This window comes from Thamnophis sirtalis, unplaced genomic scaffold (assembly GCF_051295495.1).
Source record: "Thamnophis sirtalis isolate CommonGarterSnake01/CBP01778 unplaced genomic scaffold, rThaSir2_p1.2 scaffold_3, whole genome shotgun sequence".
Lineage (NCBI taxonomy): Eukaryota > Metazoa > Chordata > Lepidosauria > Squamata > Natricidae > Thamnophis > Thamnophis sirtalis.
The window spans coordinates 23,647,600-23,671,299 of record NW_028261383.1 but is presented as its reverse complement, the minus strand read 5'-3'; the positions used below and the strand labels follow the sequence as shown (position 1 = coordinate 23,671,299).

General features: G+C 43.5%; 3 protein-coding genes across 3 annotated transcripts in view; all 3 read left to right on the top strand.

The window, feature by feature from the left end:
• The first annotated feature begins 12 nt into the window (after positions 1-12).
• LOC148047608 (uncharacterized) overlaps positions 13-23,700 on the top strand; it is a 90,625-nt gene continuing 66,937 nt past the window's right edge. Inside the window, exon 1 of the mRNA XM_087708427.1 lies at positions 13-230. The gene's annotated coding sequence lies outside the window, so the exon portion shown is untranslated. The remainder of the gene's footprint in view (positions 231-23,700) is intronic.
• Positions 11,223-19,086, top strand: LOC148047612 (uncharacterized). Its single transcript, XM_087708415.1, is given in 3 exon segments — positions 11,223-13,697; positions 13,699-13,906; positions 18,333-19,086. Coding segments are annotated over 3 exon segments (2,691 nt in total). The 5' UTR covers positions 11,223-11,271; the 3' UTR covers positions 18,390-19,086.
• Positions 19,229-21,220, top strand: LOC106546664 (uncharacterized). The gene has a single exon (XM_087708425.1). The coding sequence runs from the start codon at positions 19,546-19,548 to the stop codon at positions 20,497-20,499; it is 954 nt and encodes a 317-aa protein (XP_087564551.1). The 5' UTR covers positions 19,229-19,545; the 3' UTR covers positions 20,500-21,220.

Sequence of the window (23,700 nt, the reverse complement as noted above, 5' to 3'; positions counted from 1 at the left end):
AAAGAGGCTAATACCTGGGGTTGAGCTTAAAGGAGTTAAAACCATCGAGTACTGTGTTGCTAGAAAGGTTGGAAAGAGACGAGAAGAGTAGAAGAAAGTAAGTCCAGTTGCCTTTTGAAAAAAGCGCCTTTGGGAAGAGCTGAACTTCCTCTTCCGGATCACTCATTGGAGGAGAGTGGTGTGCAGAGCGGCTTTTGTGCTCTTTCCAGGGTCGAAGCAGCAGCTGGAAGGTGAGTTGAGGGCGGGTGGGAGGAGAGTCCTGGAAGCAGAGAAGCAACTGGGCTGAAGCATCTCAGCTGCTGCTAATGCAGGTTCCTTCCCTCCCCGAATTTAAGCCCACTGGTGCTGCACGCTGCGAAACTGGTGGCTGCAATTTTCCTTCTGGTGGGAAGATTGGAAAAGTCTCTTCCAAGTGAAGGTGGATTGTTTGGGAATGGCTTCGCTCCAGAGGTTGTGGGGGCTCCCATCACTGGAGGGTTTGTGACAGAGCTGGGAGGGACCTTGCAGGGCTTCTATTCCGACGCCCTGATCAAGCAGGAGACCCAACATCATTTCAGACAAATGGCTGTCCTGTCTCTGATTAAAAGCACCAGGAATGGAGCCCCCACAACCTCTGAAGGGAAAACCTTCCACTGGTTCACTGTTCTTAGTGTCAGGAAGTTTCTCCTTAGTTCAAAGTTGCTTCTCTCCTTGATTAGTTTCCATCCAGTTCCTTGTCCTGCCTTCAGGGGCTTTGGGGAATAGGTTGACACCCCTCCCTCTTTTGTGGCAACTCCTCAAGTATTGGAAGATGGCTATCATGTCTCCCCTAGTCCTTCCTTTCACGACCAGACATACCCAATTTCTGCAACCCTTCTTTATATTTTAGCATCCGGGGCCCTAATCCTCTTTTTGCTCTTTTCTGCATTCTTTCCAGAGTCTCAACATCTTTTTTTATGAAATGGTGACCAAGCTGTGTGCAATTATCTAAGTGTGGTCTTACTCTTTATAAAGTGGTACTAGTACTTCACATGATCTTGATTCTATCTCTCTGTTAATGCAGCCTACTATTGTATTGGCTTTTTTTGCCACTGCAATACACAGCTGGCCCATATCTAAATGATTGTCCACTAAGACTTCAAGTTTCCTCTTATTACTTGTACCAGTTCATTTGGTTTTCCTTGCATAAGTGTAAAACCTTTTTCCCCTTCATTGAATTTCATTTTGTTAAGTAGAGCCCAGTGTTCAAATCTATCAAGATTCTCTATCTTGAGCCTATCTTCTGAGGTGTTGGCTATTCCTGTCATTTACAAATTTGATGTGTTCCTGTTGGACTCCCTCATGGAAGGCATTTAGAAGGATATTAAAGAGTATTAAAGCAGAACCTTGGGGTATCCACTGCTTACTTCCCTCAATATAGATTTGGTCCCATTAAGGAATACACTTTGAGTGTGGTTTGTCAGCCAGTTATGAATCCATCTGTGTGGAAGGATGTGCCTATCCCACATTTTTCTAATTTACCAAGAAGTATGGTCTACTTTGTCAACTGCCTTACTGAAATCCAGTTATACAATATATTAGATTGGTTGGTTAATTTAGTCACTTTGTGTAAGAATGAAATAACATGTTGACTTCCCATGTTGACTTCTGGTTATATATTTGCTTGCTTCTAGGTGTTTGCAGTTCTTTTGTTTCATTATCTTTTCCAAGATCTTTCCAGGTAGTGATGTCAGGCTAATTGGCCTGTAATTTTATGGATTCATTTTTCTCCCCTTTTTTGAAGATGGGAACTATATCCGATCTTTTCCAATCCACTAGTCATTCATTGGTGCAAGAAGATCTTTGAAAGATATGGTTGAATGGTTCTTAGATCATGTCTGCTGGATCCTCCTTTAGAATTCTGGGATGTAATCAATCTGATCCCGATGATTAGAACTCTTCTAGAATGGACAGGGGTTCTCTTACCATTTTCTTGCCCGTTGTAATTTGTGTTCCTAGTCTGCCTTTTACAGTTCGGTATTTAGTAGGTTTGGCTATTTTTTCTTTTGCCTGAAGATAGATGCAAATAATGAATTAAGTAGCTCTGCTGTGCCTCTACTGCCCATCATCTCCCATTAGTGGACTGACTGTTTCCTTGAGTTTTTTCTTGTTTTATACATGTTTTAAAATGATTTTTGATATTTGTTGCAAGTTTTAGTTCATTCTCAGCATGACGTTGATTTCAACTTTGCAGATTTGGGGTAAATGCTGCTATTCTGCCTTAGTTATGTGTCCTCTTTCCATTTTTTATACTGATCCTTTTTTTCATTCAGTTTATCAGATAAATCTTTATGCAACCATGCTGGATTCTTCTTGGATATCTTGTTTTCCCTTTTCAGTAATATTGTATTGGGCTGGGCTTTTATGATCATATTAGTAAGTTGGGTACTCGTGCTTCGCTACAGAAATGGAACAGCAATAGGTAGCATTCTTTACCATCACCCTCCATTATCCTGTAGCTGTAAAAGGCAGCAGCAGACACAGTCTTCTTGAGGGGAACTTTGGTGTTTGGTTCACACTGAGGTATATTGATGTAATAGCCATCTTCTCCATGGCAGAACATCAGAAGCTACTGGAGAGCTTCATAGGCACCGTACATCTCACTGATTCTTAACAACCAATTTTCTCTGCTGTGGAGAACGATATCTCTTTTCTCAAAATCCTGGGTGACAATGAGAACAGCCACTTCTCTAGTCATGGGGCATTGAAACGACCTTGGTGCCCTCCAGAAGGTTTCCTATCAGCATTAATCACCCCTTGGAAGTCCTTGGAAGTATGGCTGAAGGGGAGAGAGGTGCACCACCACTGTAGCTCATCCCAGGACCCTCAATCTGCCATTCCTAAACATAGCACGGCTACCTGTGCAAGGCTGCAAACCAACATAGCTTGTGGCTTGGCTAGAACCGTTGTGAGCATGGTTGGGCATTGGGTGGAGGCACAGGAAGGTTTAAACGGTGGAGGGGAGCGCTGGGCTTCAGCCTTGACTTCATCTCACTATATCTTATCACTGGATGTTTTTCGGATCATGCTGAAGCATGGAAAATAAAACAATACTGAGAATTGTGTAGTTTATTGTTTATTTCTGAGGTTCAAATTTAAAACTAGAGAAATACTTATTAGTCCAAGGCATTGATCGCATTTGTGACTGATTAGCATAGGGGTTATTAGATGTATATCTTTTTTACAGCCTTTCTACTGACTTGGGGATGAGTTTGACGATACTTGTGTGCAGCTTCCCTTACTTGTGTTTTCCTAATCCCATCTGTAAATCTTTTTCTGCATTTTTGGCTCTTTTCCCGATAACTGGTGTTACACTAGAAGGAACAGATTCCTCTGAACTAGGGAGTAAAATAAGGTGGGGGGTGGAAATCTGCCTCTGCTTACCAGCATCCATTAGTATTCATCTGGCTAGCGTCCTGTCACTGTGTGAGAGAGTTGAGGGGTGTTTGGAAACTCAAACAGTATTTGCTGTGTGAACAAGAAGGAGAGAGGAAGGAGCCTGGATGTGGCTTAGCTCAACTGTTCTGTAGTAAAGCTGCTTGCTGCTGTGAAAGTGAAACTCCTCTTTTGAGGTGAGGAGGGGGAGTAGAACCTCTTAGCATCAGAGTTTGGAATTGATTTCTTTTCAGATGGGGAGGGGAAGTAGAACTCCTTAGCATCAGAGGGCTAGTTTGAAAGTAAAACAGTATTTGCTTAGTGAGCAAGGAGACAGGAAGGAGCCTGGCTATTGGTTAGCTCAACTGTTCTGTAGTACAGCTGCTTCCTGCTGTGAAAGTAAAACCAAAACTGAATCTCCTCTTCTATGTTTGTGTTTTGCATTTGGAACAGATTTCTTCTCTGATTAGGGGAGGGAGTAGAACTAGTTAGCATGATGGCATGTTAATAATAATATGGGAAATACTAATGCTCTGATGGTCTTTTCGAAAAATCTTTTCTTAGTGAGTACCTAGAAGCCAAGAGGAACATACGTGGAAAATTTGAGGTTTGTAGGCTTTATGGTTCTGGAGATTTTGTGATAATGCATGAGTGGTATTTCTTTTAAATATAGATATAGATTTCCCAATATTTCCCACAGTCCTTGCATTGTTTTCTCCTTTAGGATTTTTATCCATGAAATTTTGCTTAGGCTCTGAATTTCTTAAAATCAGCTCTTCAAAAGTTTAAGACACTTGTTGGATTATATTCTATCCTTATTTGTAGCTGAGGACTTTCATTAGCAAAAGTGGTGCACACTCTTTCTCCATAGTGAGGGGGGAGGAGTATCCAGGATGGGTGTTGACTTTGTCCTCTCATGATTGGATGAGTCAGATAAGCTCTTTGGGTAACGCCCCCTGGCCAGCAGGACTACCCTTTCTTCTGACTCATCTCCTCAAGGAAAAGTTGCACTACTCAGTAACTCCAGTAATTTACAAAGGAGTAAGGAAAATAAACTTGGATCCGGCGAATCCTGCCTCCCTTCATCGAACACAGCCTCCTCCTGCAAGGACTGGACTGCCACAAGCCCCCTGGGGCGGCACGCTGCCCTGGCCACTGAGTGAGACGGAGTCACTCAGGGAGGACAATTGCCGGGCAGGCAGGAGGAGAGGGCAATATGCTTCCTAGAAGCAGCCCTTGATGCAGAGGCTAATCAGGAGCAGAAGCGCTCCTCTGCTCCCCTCGGGTTGAGCCACGAAGCTGGCTAAAATACCCTGGAACACCTGTGCTGGCAGCCGACAAGGTGAGAGCCGGAAAGGCTTAGAGCTGCGGAAGACAGGGGAGAGAGCTGCAACCATGGCAAGCCTGCAAAGGCAAAAGCCATTTCCATGTGCTCCAGCAAGGAGGAGCCGTTTGAATTTGGAGCCGGGGCCATCTTGAAACCACATGGTCCAAAATGGCTGCCCCCAGCAGCTCAGAGCCTCAAATCTCAGCCCTCCAGCCACAACCGGAGGCTTGTGGAGCCCTTGAAAGGTGAGAAACCATCGCAGAGGCATTAGCCAAGGGCGGGGGATGCAGCAAAGGGCCAACAGGAGGCTTGTTAAGGGAGTTAGAGGCAGGCGGTGGATCTCCCCCCCCCTACTTCCTAGATGAATCAAGACTGCACGAACCCCCCCCCCCCAACCTGAGAACTCCTCACCTCCCAGAGGAGGATTCCCTTCGGCTTGGTGCTTCATAAATCCTGCCTAAAAGCCCGTTCTCTCCCTTTCTAACTGCATAGTAACAGGAAAAGCCCCCCCCCACCCTTAAGGACACTCTCCTTTAAGGAGGAGAAAGAGACTTGGCGAGAATGCCATCAGAAAAAGGCTTCCAGCAAGAGCTGCGTTTTTTGGGGGGGGCTAAGTCTCCTTCACCCTTAAGAAAATTCTCCTTGAGTAGGAGAAGGAGGGGGGAGGGGCGGGAAGTCCCTGAGTAGGAGGCAAAACAAAAGCTGTTTTTTGTGGCTAAGTTCTGAGGGCGGGCGATGGCAATTGCCTTGCAAAACCATTTGGAAAGAAGGGGGGAGGGGCCCCACGTGGCCAAGCCAAGGAAGAGTATTCAGCCCCCAGGGAGAGACAGAAGAACCTCCAATCAGGTTAGAGATTACCCCCCTCCCCCAAGGCTTTCCAAGGGTGGGGGTGAATAGGCAAAGAGCAAATGCTATACAATACAATACTATGCAATACAATAGCAGAGGGGGCAGGAACCTCGTAGGTCTTCTAGCCCAACCCCTTGCCTAAGCAGAAATTCCTACACCATTTCAGACAAATGGCTATCATTACTAGTCAGCCCTGTAGCTCAATGGTTAACAGCTGACTCTGTAAACCACTTAGGGCTGAAAGCCCTATGAAGCAGTATATAATTCTAACTGCTATTGCTATTACCATCCAACAGCTGCTTAAAAAAATCTTCCACTGTTGGGGCATTCACAACGTCCGGAGGCAGGTTGTTCCACTGATTAATTGTCTAACTGTCAGGAAATTTCTCCCCAGTTCTAAGTTGCTTCTCTCCTTATTAGATTCCACCCAGTACTTCTAATTCTGCACTCAGATGCCTTGGAGGATAATCAGGTTGCCTCTTCCCTGTGGCAACCCCTGAGATATTGGAACACTGCTATCACGTCTCCACTAGTCTTTCCTTCAGTAAACTAGACCTGCCCAATTCCTGCAACCGTTCTTCATAGGCTTTAGCCTCCAGCCTGATCCCTCTGTTGCTCTTCTCTGCACTCTCCCTAGAACCCCCACATCCTTTCTACATCATGGTGACCAAATTGAATGCAGAATTCCAATCTGGCCTTTCCAAGGCCTTATAAGGTGGAATGAACACTTCACGGGAGCTTGATTCTATTCCTCTGTTTATGCAGCCAAAAACTGTGTTAGGTTTTCTGGCAGCTATTGCACACCGCTGGCTCATATTAAAGGGTGGTCCACCAGGACTCCAAGATCCCCTTCACAGTTACTACTGTGGAGCAAGGTATTCTGTACCTGTGCACTTCACCTTCGTTGCCTAAAGGTAGAACCTTACCTCTTTGAATCCCATTTCCCTAGGTAGTGCCCAATGTTCAAGGGTACCAAGATCCTTCTGTATCTTTAGCCTGTATTCTGAAGTGTTGGCTATTCCTGCCAGCTTGGGGTCACCTGCTAACCTGATGACCCCCCCCCCCCATCAGCATTTAACAAACAGAGAGCTAACAGTCATTCTGGCTCCTTCTCATGACCGCTTAAAGAAACAGTACTACTATCATGGCATTTATTTTGCTATCCCAAATGTTAGCTTACACACCTAACACCCTCATTCAAATCACTGATGAAGATGTTGAAGAGTACTGGGCTCAACACTCAGCCTTGGGGGACTCACTGCACTCTTCCTTCCATGAAGAGGCAGTCCCATTGAGGAGTACAGGTGTGTACACCAGTTACCAAGGCACCTGGTGTGACTAGGTCTAATCCTCAGTCTTCTACTTTATCTAGTAGTAGATAAAGTAGTAGTAGGTTATGGTCTACCTTATCAGGACTTGCTGAAGTCCAAGTTAACTATATCAATGGCATTCCTATGGTCCACTAGGGTTGTCACCGTAATCTAAGAAGATTTGTAGATTTAGATTTATTGAACATTTATAGACCGCCCTTTTCCCTGAGGGGACTCAGGGCGGCTTACAACAATGGGGGAAGGGAGTGCAAAACAAGACATAAAAGAAACGTGAATAAAAAATTAACTATAAAACACAACATTCATTATGGCTAATCTAGTATGATCTGTTTTTGACAAACCCATGTTGGCTTTGGGCTCTCGAGCCGGTTTTCTCACTTTCTGAAGGGGGGGAATCACATCAGCAATTCTATAGTGGTTCTCCGGTACTCCAGGAGCTCTGATAGATATAGTTTCAGTTGTTTGGAGATCTCATCCGCCAGCTCCTTCAGATCCCTGGGGTGTAACCCGGTCCTGGGAATTGGACCTTGCCTAAGATAGACAGGCTACCATTTCTTCCCTATCTCATCTTGGGTCCCTAATCTGAATTTGGGGTGCTGTTTTTGATAGGTTGGATAGTTTATCCCTGCTGGTAAAGACAGATGCCAAGCACGAGTTAAATAGTTCGGCTCTACCCCTGCTGCCTGTCACCTTCGGGCCACTTTCTCCCAGCAAGGGACCAATTGTTTCCTTAAGCTTTCTTGGTTTTATCAGGCGGGAAGATGCCCCCCTTTTTGTATTTTATTTTATTATTATTATTGTTGTTGTGATTCTTGTTATTATTATTATTTTACCTTTGTGGCAGGCCTTTATTGTGAGCCTTAGCTTCCCTCTCTTCATCGTTACACACACTCTAGTGGCCGCCCATTAAACTCCATCGGTGTTTACATTCAGAATATCTCTGCGCTAATCCTAGCCATAGAATCATAGCACCCTTATGGCCGGGGGGAAAAAAGGGTCAGATAGGCTGGTCCCCATGCCAGAACCCACCACAAACTCAGAATGGGATGCCCGACTATGAGAGATCGCAGAAGCACCTCAGATAGCCTATGAATTTAGACAACTTTCGCTGAGGGCAGAACATATAGCAGGGGTGGGATACATCAGAGCCGACTGGCTCAGCCGGACCAAGGGGACAGTTTGGAGCGGAAGCTGCAGCCAGCAATCTTCAAGGAAATGGCAGAGTGCTTCGGACACCCGGAGATCGACTTATCCGCCACGCCCTCAATGCTCAGCCCCTGAGGGTCATCTCCAGGTACCAGACATGGGGGGGGGGGCAGAAGGGGCGGACGATCTGCGAAGCCCCTGGACCAGGGGTTGTCGGTATGCCTTCCGCCCTTACCCCTGATCCCCAGGGTCATATGGGAAACCCTTCGGGAGGGGGCAGAAGGGGTTCTCTTGGCGCCTCTCTGGCCCCGGAGACTGTGGTTGCAGAGCTCCAGTCGCCTTCAACGGAGAGGCCATGGAGATTCCCCCTGGAGGGAATATCCCTTAACCAGGGGTCGCTGGAGCACCCAGACCGTCAATGGCTCCAGCTGACCGCTTAGCTCTTGGAACGGAGCATCCTGGGGAAAGACCCTCCCCCCCCCCAGGGTGATGCAGACTATCCAGACTGCCCGCACACCTTCCACAGAGCGTATATATGGCTCCATGTGGCAGGCCTCTGCCTCATGGTGTAATTCCCTGGGGCACAATCCTAGCCAGGCCTCAGTGCCTCAGATTCTGGACCTCTTCCAGGCAGGCCGGGACAGAGGGTTAGCTTCTTACACAATTAGGAGACAGGTCCCAGACTTCTCGCCAGTTGTCCTGCGTGGCAGGAACCAGAGCTTGACTCACCTTCCTGTGGTCAGACAATTCCTCAAGGGGGCTTCCAACCCCAAACCGCACGCAGCGTTCAAGTACCATTCCCGGGACTTACACAGGGTAGGGGACGCTCCAATAGGTGCTCCATCTGAGCCTTTACGAACAGCTTCCCTTAAGTTCCTGATTCTCACGGTGGCCTTTCTGGTGGCCATCCCCCCCGCCAGGCAGATATATGAACTGCAAGCTCTCCACCGGGGAGGGTCTCTGCTTCCCCCACTAAGACAGAGTGGGGTTACGCCCTTCATCCCAAGGTGGGCTTCTGCTTCCATCAAACCCAGGAACTGATTTGCCCAACTTCTGTCCAGACGGGGGGAAAGAAGGGGCTCACTCTGGGCATAAGGAGGGCCCTGAGGATTCTCTCAGGAGAACCAGGCCAGTCAGGAAATCCGAAGCTCTGTTTGTTTCCTTCCAAATAGGGGCCTGGGTAACAGGGTGACTTCCACCACAATAGGTAGGTGGTTGCAAACCTGCGTTGCCACTGCATACCAATCACAGGGCTTACAGACACCAATCATATCACAGCTCACTCCACGCGGAGCGCAGCCACATCCAGGGCCTGGGCCACGCAGACAGCCCTGGCCGGAATCTGCAGGGCAGCCACGTGGGCTTCCCCCTCTCCCTTTGCTAGGAACCATAAACTGGACTCTTTACCCCGCAGGGCAAAAGCCTCTTGGACGCAGGGCCTCTTGGACGCAGGGCGTTGCAGGTGGTTCACAGGGCGGAGCCCACGCCTCAACTGGCACAAGCGGGGGACATGGGGCCTCTGGGGTCTCCCTCCCTAGGGACGTGCAGGCTTTGGTACGTCCCATCCTGGATACTCCTCCCCCCTCACTATGGAGAAAGGGCGTTGGTACTTACCTGATACGCCTCTTCTCATAGTGGGGGGAGGAGTATCCAGTCCCTCCCTGACTATGTTTGTACGACTAAGTTTTATGTTCACAGTTTTATGAAGTTATATAAATATTGATGTTGAAGACGATAAAAGCTAAGAACTGAATTAAGAGTCTGGAATGAATGGTGCAACGAGTCGGATGGAGCTCTTCGTCAAAAGAATGGGTAGTCCTGCTGGCCAGGGGGCGTTACCCAAAGAGCTTATCTGACTCATCCAATCATGAGAGGACAAAGTCAACACCCATCCTGGATACTCCTCCCCCCACTATGAGAAGAGGCGTATCAGGTAAGTACCAACGCCCTTTTTCTTTTTTCACCTCATCTCTAACCATTTTATAAACAAAGTTACATTTTTCTTTGAATCTTACAGATGAACAGGATGGCAATAAGAGCACTCGGGACAACTGTAAACAACAATCAGTGTTGAAAAGGGAAGAAAATCAAGCCAGGAATCAAAATATTTTCCATTTCCTGCAGAAAACCTTACAAATCTGTTCCTCCTCCAGCAGCTGTTTGACAAAAGAGAAAATTAAGAAAGAATAAGTAGATTATGCAGAATTCAAAGATAAATTAAATGAGAGTGGAAGGGAAATTATTTATAATTCAGCAAAAGAGGGAAATATCTGGAAGCCTGTTGGAAGGAAAAGATCAATAGTAAAGCAATGTAGAAGAGACAGGAATGCAGGCCTCTCCCTTAGAGGAAGAAGACGGCTTGAATGAAAGCACCCTTCAACAGGCATTGTCCATATTTTTTACCTTCTCAAGAATATCAGTGGTGCAAAAGTTTCATAAATTTGCCTATTGTGGGAAAAGCACAGATTGCAAATCACAGCTGATTATGCACAAGAGGAGATGGAAAGCCACACAAATTACCTGAATGTGACAAAAACTATGGTCACAAAAGCTCCCTTGTTGTTCATGGAAGCACCTCCACAAAGGAGGGAAGCCACAAAAGTGCTCCCAATGTGGTAAATGCTTTAGTGAGCATGGCAACATGGTGCTATATCAGATAACTCACAGGAGGGAGAAACATATGACTGTGCAGATTGTGTGAAAGTTTCATTAGAAATTCCCAGGTCTTGAGATACTAAAGGATGCACACAAAGGAATAAAACCATTTTAACATCCTTTCTGTGGGAAATGTTTCAGTGAGGCACCTGAGGACTTCCGCAAAAGAGAAACCCTTTGAATGTCCCGATTGTGGAAAAAAATATAGTCACAATTTAGGTCTCGTGATGCATCAGTAGATTGACTCCAGGGAGAAACTCTATGAGTATCTAGATTGTGGGGAAAACGTCATTAGAAATTTCCATCTCAAGAGACACCAAAGAACTCACACAGACGAAAAACCCTTTGAATGTCCTGATTATGGGAAACTCACAAGTCTGGTGATACACCAGAACACTCCCATAGGAGAGAAATGCTTTGTATGTCCTGATTGTTGGGAAACTTTCAGTTATGATTCCAATTTGTGAAACACCAGAGAAATCATAAAAGAGCAAAACCCATTCAATATCCTGACTGTGGGAGAAGTTTCAATTGTAATTTCACCTGGTAATACATCAGACGATTCACTCCATGGAGAAACCTTATAAGTGTAGAGATTGTGGGAAAAGTTTCATTAGAAATTCCCACCTCTTAAGACATAAGACCATGCACACAGGAGAGAAACCCTTTGAATGTCCTGACTGTGGGGAAAGCTTTAGTGATAATTCCAGCCTGGTGAAACACCAGAAAACTCACACAAGAGAGAAACCCTTTGAATGTTCTGACTGTGGGAAAAGTTTCAGTCGCAATGCCCACCTGGTGATACATCAGCGAACTCACACAGGAGAGAAACCCTTCGAATGTCCTATCTGTGGGAAAAGCTGTAGTGATAATTCTAATCTGGTGAAACACCGGAAGACTCACACAAGAGAGAAACCCTTTGAATGTTCTGATTGTGGGAGAGGTTTCAGTCAGAATTTCCACCTGGTGAAACACCAGAGGACTCACACAGGAGAGAAACCCTTTGAATGTCCTGACTGTGGGAAAGGTTTTAATCTGAGTTCCAGGTTGGTTAGCCACCAAAGGATTCACACAGGAGAAAGGCCCTTTGAATGTCCTGATTGTGGGAAATGTTTTAGTCGGAGTTCCAGCCTGGTGATACACCAGAGGACTCACACAGGAGAGAAACCCTTTGAATGTCCTATCTGTGGGAAAAGCTGTAGTGTTAATAATAATCTGCTAAGACATCAGAGGACTCACACAGGAGAGAAACCCTTTCAATGTTCTGATTGTGGGAGAGGTTTCAGTCAGAATTCCCACCTGGTGAAACACCAGTGGACTCACACAGGAGAGAAACCCTTTGAATGTTCCATCTGTGGGAAAACCTGTAGTGATAATTCTAATCTGGTGAGACACCAGAGGACTCACACAGGAGAGAAACCCTTTGAATGTCCTCATTGTGGGAAATGTTTTAGTCGGAATTCCAGCCTGGTGACACACCAGTGGACTCACACAGGAGAGAAACCCTTTGAATGTTCTATCTGTGGGAAAAGCTGTTGTGATAATTCTAGTCTGGTGAGACACCAGAGGACTCACACAGGAGAGAAACCCTTTGAATGTCCTATTTGTGGGAAAAGTTTTAGTGATAATTTCAGGCTGGTGACCCACCAGAGGACTCACACGGGAGAGAAACCCTTTGAATGCCCTATCTGTGGGAAAAGCTTTAGTAATAATTCCAATCTGGTGAAACACCAGAGGACCCACACAGGAGAGAAACCCTTTGAATGTCCTGATTGTGGGAAATGTTTTAGTCGGAGTTCCAGTCTGGTGACACACCAGAGGACTCACACAGGAGAGAAACCATTTGAATGTCCTATTTGTGGGAAAAGTTTTAGTAATGATTCTAATCTGGTGAGACACCAGAGGATTCACACAGGAGAGAAACCTTTTGAATGTCCTGATTGTAGAAAATGTTTTAGTCGGAGTTCCAGCCTGGTGAAACATCAGAGGACTCACACAGGAGAGAAACTCTTTAAATGTCTTGATTGTGGGAAAGGTTTTATTAATAATTCCATCCTGGTGGAACACCAGAGGACTCACACAGGAGAGAAACCCTTTGAATGTCCTATCTGTGGGAAAGGTTTCAGTCAGAATTCCTACCTGGTGAAACACCAGAGGACTCACACAGGAGAGAAACCCTTTAAATGTCCTATCTGTGAGGAAACCTTTAGTTATAATTCTAATCTGGTGAGACACAAGAGGACTCATACAGGAGTGAAACCCTTTGAATGTCTTGATTGTGGGAAACGTTTTAGTGATAATTCCAGCCTGGTGAGACACCAGAAGACCCACACAGGAGAGAAACTCTTTGAATGTCCTATCTGTGGGAAAGATTTCAGTCAGAATTCCCAGCTGGTGAAACACCAGAGGACTCACACAGGAGAGAAACCCTTTAAATGTTCTATCTGTGGGGAAAGCTTTAGTTATAATTCTAAACTGGTGAGACACAAGAGGACTCATACAGGAGTGAAACCCTTTGAATGTCTTGTTTGTGGGAAAAGTTTTAGTGATAATTCCAGCCTGGTGAGACACCAGAGGACTCACACAGGAGAGAAACTCTTTGAATGTCCTATCTGTGGGAAAGGTTTCAGTCAGAATTCCCACCTGGTTGAACACCAGAGTACTCACACAGGAGAGAAACCCTTTAAATGTCCTATCTGTGGGAAAAACTTTAGTTATAATTCTAATCTGGTGAGACACATGAGGACACACACAGGAGAGAAACCCTTTGAATGTCCTGATTGTGGGAAAAGATTTAGTCTCAGTTCCAGCCTGCTGAGACACCAGAGGACTCACACAGGAGAAAAACCCTTTGAATGTCCTATCTGTGGGAAAAGCTTTAATGATAATTCCAATATGGTGGCACACCAGAGGACTCACACAGGAGAGAAACCCTTTGAATTGCCTGATTGAGGGAGAGGTTTTGTCAGGGCTGCTTCACTCAGTAACCAAGAAAGAAAGAGGTTTCAGTCAGAATTCCCAGCTGGTGATACACCAGAGGACTCACACAGGAGAGAAACCCTTTGAATGTCCTAACTGTGGGAAAAGTTTTAGTCTGAGTTCCACCCTGGTGAGACATCAGAGGACTCACACTGTGGAGAAATCTTTGAAATGTCCAGTCTGCGGACATTACTTCAAGCATGAATCATACCTTATTGCACACAAGGTAATCCATATGATGAAATATAGATGAGTTTAAAGAATGCTTGGATTTCATTTGTGATCTCCCATTTAAAATGTAGGTGAGAATTGATTGTTTGAATTTTGGCCTGGTTCATTTTGCTCAAACATTTCTCAGGATTAAATTTGTAAGTGGAGTGAAAAGTAAATTGGAAAATGGTTAACTACTAGTTTCTGATTATCAGCAGAACCTTCTGTATATTTCCTTTTCTGGAATTAATGAAATTCCTCAAAAAGGAATTTTGGGTGGAGCTTTTGTCTGTTGAGTATGGCATTGCCACATGTGGAGTTTCAGCTACCTTGGTTTCACCCGATTTTCAGCTCCAGAATTCCACAGCTCGCCTAAAAGTAGTCCTCAAGATATAACCCTTTTGGGCCTTGAATTACGGTTGCATGTTCCAATGGCTGTTAAGTGAAATTGCTTTCCTTAATTACCCAAATTCTCCTGCTCTCCCTGATGCAGCCATTAATCAAATGTGCGAGTCGCTAGGTAGAACACTGTCTACTCAGAGCTGGGGAAAAGTCTTGGAGGCCTAGCGCAGAGCCAGGCTTGCTTGCCATAGGCATCTATACGCCTCCCCCGCTCTCCAAGACACCCTTGTGCTCTGTATCCTAACCCTTGAGTTCTCCAACTTTCCTTTCTCCCTCTAACACTCCCCTCCTACTTCCCTTTCCCCTCAAACCTTCCTTCTCCCCTTACTCCCCACACGCCCTCCTTACATTCCCCTTACTCCTTCCTTACTCCTCCCTCTTCTTTCCCTCTACCTCCCTCCTTGGTGTATGCCTTTATTCGGGTGTTGTTTAATCTGATAAAAGTAAAATAAACCAAGGAAAAAAAAATATATATAAAGAAAGAAAAAAAGCCATGTCAATTCTTGATAGGGACTGATGGGGATTTGAATAAAAGGCATATTGCTTTCTTGTTTTGTGCCTTTCCCTCCAAATATCATTTAGTTTATATTCCATTGCCATCTCAAAAAAGGATTTGGGTAATGTATTTTATTTTGTTTTATTTTTCTTTTTGCTTTCATAGTCCATTTTTTTTATCCACTATTGCATTATAATCCCCAATTAAGCAAATGTTTTCATATTCTAATCTGTTTATTTTGTTGTGTAATTTCCTATAGAATTCCTCTTGTTTCTGATTTGGTGCATATATGACTATTAATAATATCATTTTTCTGTTGTCTCTAATTCAGTCATTAGCATCCTGCCTTCCTCATCAGAGTAGACTTTTTTGGAGTTTATTTTTTCGTTTATATAGGTTGCTATCCCTCTTTTTTTTTAATCTGCCAGTGCTGTATATAATTTCCTTGTTTTTTGTTTTCCAGTAAGTTTCTATGTTCCCTTTTAATATGCACTTCCTGTATACCGGTTATATATACCTTCAGTTTCTTAAGTTTATTAAACATCTGCGCTCTTTTTTTTTGGTGCGTTCAGTCCATTCAAGTTTATCGAAATAATTGTTATTTCCTGGTCCATCTTTAGATGGGGTGTTTTTTGTTGCTTCTGGTTTGTATCTGACTTTTCCCTCTCGCGCCTTCCTTTTCTGCTCTCTCTCTTTCTTGCCTCTGTTCTTCTCTCCTGTTTCTTTCCTTGTCTCCTGAGGTTTCCTTTTGACTTCTACTTTCTAGTTCCTCTTGACTTCCTTGTTCTTCTTCCCCTTTGCAGTATTCTTCATAGAATTTCTGTGCTTCTTCTATATTCTCTATCTTATATCTTTTTCCTTGCCAAGATACCAGTACCCCTTCTGGTACCAACCATCTGTACATTATTCTGTTTTTATTTAACTGATTTGTTAAAAATTGGTATTGCCTATGTTGTTCCCAAATTCTCCGTGGAATCTGTTTAAGCATGATCAACTCTTTCCCCTGTAATGTAATGGTCCCTTCTCTGGTTTTTTTGTACACTTCATCTCTAGTTGTTTTTTTAGCAAATCTTACATGCACTTCTCTTGGGAGCCTATGTCTTCTGGCATAGTTAATATGCACACAGAAAGCTTTATCGATGTTCCCTCTCAACTCTTGTTCTTTTCTCTGTAAAATTTCGGTGAAGATTTTGATCATTTTTCCTTTCAGGTCTTCCTCCTTCTCTTCCGGTATGTTTTAGAATCTTTGGTAGAATGCAGCTCTTTCATTTTCAAGTCAGATTATTGATCTCTAATTTTTTATTAACTTGTCTACATTCCAGCTCCATTTTTTCCATCTTCTGATCTGTTTGTTCTATTTTTTTTAGATGTTCTGGATTTTCTGTTCATTCATTGCTAAGGCATTCTGTATCCTTTCAATTTTGTCATCTACGTTTTTGATATTTCCTTTCAATTCTCCTTAACCTTCCTTAATATCATGTTTCAATATCTAAATGTTCCTATGTATTATTCTAATCTTTTTTTGATCCTTAATTATTATATATCATAGATTTATATATCACACCGTTATCTTATTCAAATAGATGTCTCTCAATTGTATCAGTTATACAGTTATTCAATGCTAGTAATTAATTTCTCCCTATGTATATATTTTCTTGCATCAGACTTCACGGTTTAAATTTATAATCCACTAGATGTCACCCTCTCCTCAGTATCACTGTTCGTTAATAAAAGTCCAGCAGGAAAGGAAAATAAAGTGGGTTGAATAAAGACGCCCACTAATCATTCAAAAGCAGTCCTCTCTCTACTGTCTCTGGCACCATTCCAAATTCCGAGGCAAATAAATACCAAATACTTGTAAGTTCAACTATTCTTTGGGATAAACAAAGCAGTAGAAGGAAGAGCAAGAAAAAAAAAGTCAACCACCAACTCGACTGTTAAACAATCATTTCTGTGCCTTCCAAGTCTTCTCGGCAGTTACTATGTTCTACTCCTGTTGTCCATGCCGGGTTTTCGTTCTCACTATGGTCAATTCCTTCAAGTTATTCAGGCTGTCAATTCCAACTCAGTGCCTATGCTTTCACTTCTTTTCGGCAAAATTCTGAACTGCAAAAACAGTCTCCTTCCCAGAGCCTCTTTCTTTCCAACTCACCCTCTCTGCCAATTTCACGTTGTCCTCCACTTCTTTGGGTTGTCAATAATAGTAACAGATGTCTCGATTTGAACTGCTTTCTCTCTCTGCTTCCTTCTTATGCGGTCGCCATTGCTACGGTCCTAACCAAATGGCAGGATAGATCCTCGTCCGTTTAGTGGGTTTCTCCTACTCGCTGGGGGATTTGCCTTATCACCCCAGCGTCTTCAGAGTTTTCCCTGTAATCTGCTGGTCCCTTCAGGATCCATAGCGCTCACAAATGAACCCAAACAAAGAAGTTAGAGTTAGAGGTTAGGAGAGCTCCCATTCCTCAGCTCCAAGCATGATGATGTCACCACAGGAAGTCCAGCTCTTCTAAATTTTAAGGCACTCATTGGATTATATTCTATTGCTTGTGTTTGCATTATATTGAATTCCAGTAAGACGTGGTCACTCACCCAAGGTCCCAACAATTTCAACTCCTATCGGTTCTCTGTTAGTAAGAATTAGGTTGAGTATAGTTTTTCCTCTAGTTCCCTCCTCTTCTTTTTGGATAACAAAGTTGTCAGCTAAGTTGTTTAGGAATCTATTCAATCTCCTACTTGCTGTAGACTTTGTCTCCCAGTTGATATCAGGGTAGTTAAAGTCTCCCCTATCTTGAAGTTGCTCTCTTAATACAGTATGTAATCCACACATATTGAAAATGCCAGAAGAATAAAATTTACAATTTTTTTTTATTTCCATGTCTTTCCAATAAGTATGGCATTTCCTGTCCCATCGATGTATTAGCCAGGTTCAATTGTGCTTAATCCATCTTTGGTTGCACAGGGAGTCCTCACTTACCACTTCTTCCGTGACCCTTCAGAGTTACTATGGCACATTAGAAGCAGACGTGCACCTGGTTCACAAAATTTGTGTTAATCCCAGCACTTGTTCCGTGACCACATGTCAGCAGTGACTGTGGTTTTGAAGATGCAGGAAAAGGAGTTGCACCAATTCAGGGTCTGCCAATAGTTGCACATATATGATGTGACCTTCCCAAATAGCTTCTGACAAGCAACATCAGTGGTTATACTGGCAGGAAATTGCAAATCGCTGTCATATGAAATTGCCTTTAACAACCCACAGTAATTAACTTAAAAACTACAGAGGAACAGATGTAAGTTAGCACTTTCATGTGACATGGTGCTTAATGATTGAGCTGCTTAGTGACACAAATATCAATTCCAATTGTGGTTAACTGAGGACTATTTGAGCAAGGATATCACCAGAGGGGTTGTAGACAGTATTTTTTGCCCTTATTTGTAGCTGAGGACTTTCATTAGCAAAAGTGGTGTATACTTTTCTTCTTTTTTCATCTCATCTCTAACCATTTTATAAACAATTAAAGTTACATTTTTTTTAAACTTACAGATGAGCAGGAGAGCAATAAGAGCACTCTGGACAACTATAAACAACAAGCAACATTGAAAAGGGAAGAAAATCAAGCCAGAAATCAAAATATTTTCCATTTCCTGCAGAAAACCATACAAATCTGTTCCTCCTCCAGCAGCTGTTTGACAAAAGAGAGAAAATTAAGAAAGAATAAGATTATGCAGAACTTAAGGATAAATTAAATGAGAGGGGATGGGAGATTATAATTCAGCAAAAGAAGGAAACATCTGGAACTCTGTTGGGAGGAAAAGATCAATAGTAAAGCCACATAGAAGAGACAGTAATTCAGGCCTCTCCATCTGAGGAAGAAAATGGCTTGAATGAAAGTACCCTTAAACAAGGCATTGTTCATATTTTTTACTTCCTCAAGAATATCAGTGGTGCAAAAGCTTCATAAATTTGCCTATTGTGGGAAAAGCACACATTGCAAATCACAGCTGATTATGCACAAGAGGAGACGGAAAGCCACACAAATTACCTGAATGTGACAAAAACTAGGGTCACAAAAGCTCCCTTGTTGTTCATGGAAGCACCTCCACAAAGGAGGGAAGCCACAAAAGTGCTCCCAATGTGGTAAATGCTTTAGTGAGCATGGCAACATGGTGCTACATCAGATAACTCACAGGAGGGAGAAAACATATGACTGTGCAGATTGTGTGAAAGTTTCATTAGAAATTCCCAGGTCTTGAGACACTAAAGGACGCAAACAAAGGAATAAAACCATTTGAACATCCTTTGTGTGGGAAAAGTTTCAGTGAATTCCTTCCTGGTGAAGCACCTGAGGACTCCCACAAAAGAGAAACCCTTTGAATGTCCTGATTGTGGAAAAAATATAGTCACAATTTGGGTCTCGTGATGCATCAGTAGATTGACTCCAGGGAGAAACTTTATGAGTATCTAGATTGTGGGGAAATCATAATTAGAAATTTCCATCTCAAGAGACACCAAAGAACTCACACAGAAGAAAAACCATTTGAATGTCCTGATTATGGGAAAGTCACAATTCTAGCATGGTGATACACCCGAAGACTCACATACGTTGAATGCCCTGATTGTTGGAAAACTTTCAGTTATGATTCCAATTTGTGAAATACTAGAGGAATCATAATTGAGAAAAAACCCATTCAATATCCTGACTGGGAAAAGTTTCAATCGTAATTCCCACCTGGTAATACATCAGAGGATTCACTCCATGGAGAAACCTTGTAAGTGTAGAGATTGTGGGAAAAGTTTCATTAGAAATTCCCACCTCTTGAGACATAAGACCACGCACACAGAAGAGGGACCCTTTGAATGTCCTGAGTGTGAGAAAAGCTTTAGTGATAATTCCAACCTGGTGAAACACCAGAAGACTCACACAAGAGAGAAACCCTTTGAATGTTCTGACTGTGGGAAATGTTACAGTCAGAATTCCCAACTGGTCATACACCAGAGGACTCACACAGGAGAAAAACCCTTTGAATGTCCTATTTGTGGAAAAGGTTTTAGTGATAATTCCAACCTGGTGAAACACCAGTGGACTCACACAGGAGACAAACCCTTTAACTGTCCTGATTGTGGGAGAGGTTTCAGTCAGAATTCCCACCTGGTGACACATCAGAGGATTCACACAGGAGAGAAACCCTTTGAATGTCCTGATTGTGGGAAATGTTTTAGTCAGAGTTCCATCCTGGTGACACACCGGAGGACTCACACAGGAGAGAAACCCTTTCAATGTCCTATCTGTGGGAAAAGCTTTAGTCGGAATTCCCACCTGGTGATACACCAGAGGACTCACACAGGAGAGAAACCCTTTGAATGTCCTATCTGTGGGAAAAGCTTTAGTTATAATACCAATCTGTTGTCACACCAGATGACTCACACAAGAGAGAAACCCTTTGTATGTCCTGATTGTGGGAAACATTTCAGTCAGAATTCCAATCTGGTGACACACCAGAGGACTCACACAAGAGAGAAACCCTTTGTATGTCCTGATTGTGGGAAACGTTTCAGTCAGAATACCAACCTGGTGACACACCAGAGGACTCACACAGGAGAAAAACCCTTTGAATGTCCTATCTGTGGGAAAAGCTTTAGTGCTGATTCTAATCTGGTGAGACACAAGAGGACTCACACAGGAGAGAAACTCTTTGAATGTCCTGATTGAGGGAGAGGTTTCAGTGATATTTCCAGGCTGGTGACCCACCAGAGGACTCACACAGGAGAGAAACCCTTTGGATGTCCTGATTGAGGGAGAGGTTTTAGTCTGAGTTCCACCTTGGTGAAACACCAAAGGACTCACACCTTGGATAAATCTTTGAAATGTCCAGTTTGCGGACATTACTTCAAGTATAAATCATCCCTTATTACACACAAGGTAATCTATATGAAGAAAGGTAGAGGCGTTTAGAGAATGCTTGAATTTCATTTGTGATCTCCCATTGAAAATGTAGGTGAGAATTGATTGTTTGAATTTTCGCCTGATTCATTTTGCTCAAACATTTCTCAGGATTAAATTTGTAAGTAGAGTGAAAAGGAAATTGGAAAACGGCTAACTACTAGTTTCTGGTTATCAACAGAACCTTCTGTATATTTCCTTTTCTGGAATTAGTGTAATTCCTCAAAAAGGAATTTTGGGTGGAGCTTTTGTGTGTTGATTATGGAATTCCCACATGTGGAGTTTCAGTCTTCTACCTTGTTTTCACCTGATTTTTAGCCCCAGAATTCCACAGCCCGCATAATTTTTTTTTTTTGTTATTTATTGCACATTTATAGGCCGCCCTTTTCCCTGAGGGGACTCAGGGCGGCTTACAATCAAAGGGGAAAGGGGGTGTAAGACAATACAAAAAGAAATGTGAACAAAAGTAAATTAAACAGTAAAACTCAACATTCACTCGGCATTCGGGAGGGGCAAAAGCAGTCCCCTGGGGGGACTCAGGGCGGTTCACAATCCAAAGGAAGGGGGGAAAAAGACTTTTACATATAAGACAATACATGATTAAAACACAACATTCATACCATTCGGGCGGGTTACAATCTTTAGCCCCAGGCCTGACGGGCTAGCCAGTTCTTGAGGGCTGTGCGGAAGGCCTGGACAGTGGTGAGGGTACGAATCTCCACGGGGAGATTGTTCCATAGTGTCGGAGCCACAACAGAGAAGGCTCTCCTCCGAGTAGTCATAGGTGAGAGGGAGAGAGAAAGAAAGATTAATACCCTATCTTGGCCCCCGTCTTAGAGCTTCCTGTTCTTGTGTATGAAATGTATTCTGATTGGTTGTCTTGAGTCCCAGGCTTGGTTGAGCCTTGCTGGGTGATGCGATCTCCTCAGGTTGCATGTGGTGAGTTCTGTTGCTAGATGGGTAGAGGGCTAATCCTATTATGTCCTGTGGGTGAAGATCTTTTGTGTTATAGATAAGGTGGTACAGTCTTTCTGGGGCTGTTAACAAAGCTGGAGGACTGCTTTCCAAGATCATGTTTCTCCTTTTCCCATGAAGAGAGGTATAATATTCTGCCTTTTTAATATTTCCTAGAAGATTTCATTTTTCGAGAAAATGAAATACTGAAATACAAAAAGAGCAAGAGATGATGGATAGATATAGAATACTTAAGATAGAAGTTGCTTCATTAAAGATTAGAAAATAGGTAGAAAGTAGAAATAGGGAATAGTATGTATATTGATACATAATAGAATACATTAACATTACTATATATAGATATAAGAATAAACATGAGTATGAATGAAATGGGTATGAATAAATGGGGGCAGTAGGACAGGGATGGTGGGCACAATGGTGCGCTTATGCACGCCCCTTACAGAACCCTCAGGAATGGAGTGAGGTCAATAGTAGGCAGTTTAAGGTTAAAGTTAGGGGATTTCAAGATGTAACAAATTTGCAACAAAGAAGAGGCATCTTGGTGCTGCTACCACCAGGGTAACAAGCAGGCACCTCCAAGAAGACAAGATCACAGCAGGGGTTGTTCAGGAACCTAAGAACCCAGGACTCAAAACCACAATGCTTTTTCTTCTTGAGCTACAACCTCTGTGCATATTTTTTTACCATATATATTTTTAGAAACTTCAGCAACTTATTGAGGCCACTCAGAAACTCTGCTTATGACTCACAAATATTTTGTGCAAAGGAGATGCTGGCTAGGAAATTTTGGCCTAAAAATCCAGAAGATTTTCAGGATGCAGAAGGAGGAAACTGAACGTTGAGTTTCTCTAACACACATTATAATTAACATGAGAGAAATACCAGAATATATAAAAACAACCCTCTGTAGAATAAAAAGATAAATAGACATTGGGGAAGGGGGGAAATTTCTTCTGCCATGTATAGGCAATCAGGCCTTCTTTCTTAGGCTGCATTTCTAAGCCCTGCTGCATATGTTTCTCTGTGTGACCTAATGGGAAACTTCAGTGCAAGCAAATTTACAGAATTTACACCTGGCATTTAGCAGATAATAAAATTTCCTCCTCCAAGAATGAAGCTTGATGGTTGATGCTCTTGGATGCAGCCCTGGCCAGCAGGAGTGAAGCTCGTTCCCTTGGAGTGTCTGGCCTGATGCTGCTGCCATGCCCTAAACTCCTGGGAGCCACAGGAAATCAGTCATAAAGTTTTGGGGTATTAGAGAGGTTTTGATCTCCACTGAGAATCACCCCTAAGAAAGCTGATTGTGTAATTCTGTAAAACCTTCATGAACGTTTAGGGCTTGGCCTATAGTTAATCTTCACAAGGCTAAGTAACATCACATTTCACTATTTCACTAGGCTCAGCTGCAAAGTCGGTCAAAAAACGACTTGATAGCATTTAATCAGTGGAAACTTGTTGCAAACGCCTTAGGTAGAAACTGGAGAAGGATGTTTTTTTCTGCCTCCTATCTGGAGATGGTGCTCAAACAGGCAACACTTGTACCTAGAAAGAGGCTAATACCTATGGTTGAGCTTAAAGGAGTTAAAACCATCGAGTACTGTGTTGCTAGAAAGGTTGGAAAGAGACGAGAAGAGTAGAAGAAAGTCAGTCCAGTTGCCTTTTGAAAAAAGCGCCTTTGGGAAGAGCTGAACTTCCTCTTCCGGATCACTCATTGGAGGAGAGTGGTGTGCAGAGCGGCTTTTGTGCTCTTTCCAGGGTCGAAGCAGAAGCTGGAAGGTGAGTTGCGGGCGGGTGGGAGGAGAGTCCTGGAAGCAGAGAAGCAACTGGGCTGAAGCATCTCAGCTGCTGCTGCTGCAGGTTCCTTCCCTCCCCGAATTTAAGCCCACTGGGGCTGCACGCTGTGAAACTGGTGGCTGCAATTTTCCTTCCGGTGGGAAGATTGGAAAAGTCTCTTCCGAGTGAAGGTGGATCCTTTGGGAATGGCTTCCCTCCAGA

Coding starts and splice junctions, on each gene's coding strand:
- LOC106546664 (XM_087708425.1), top strand. CDS start 19,546: ATGGAGAAACCTTGTAAGTGTAGAGATTGTGGGAAAAGTTTCATTAGA.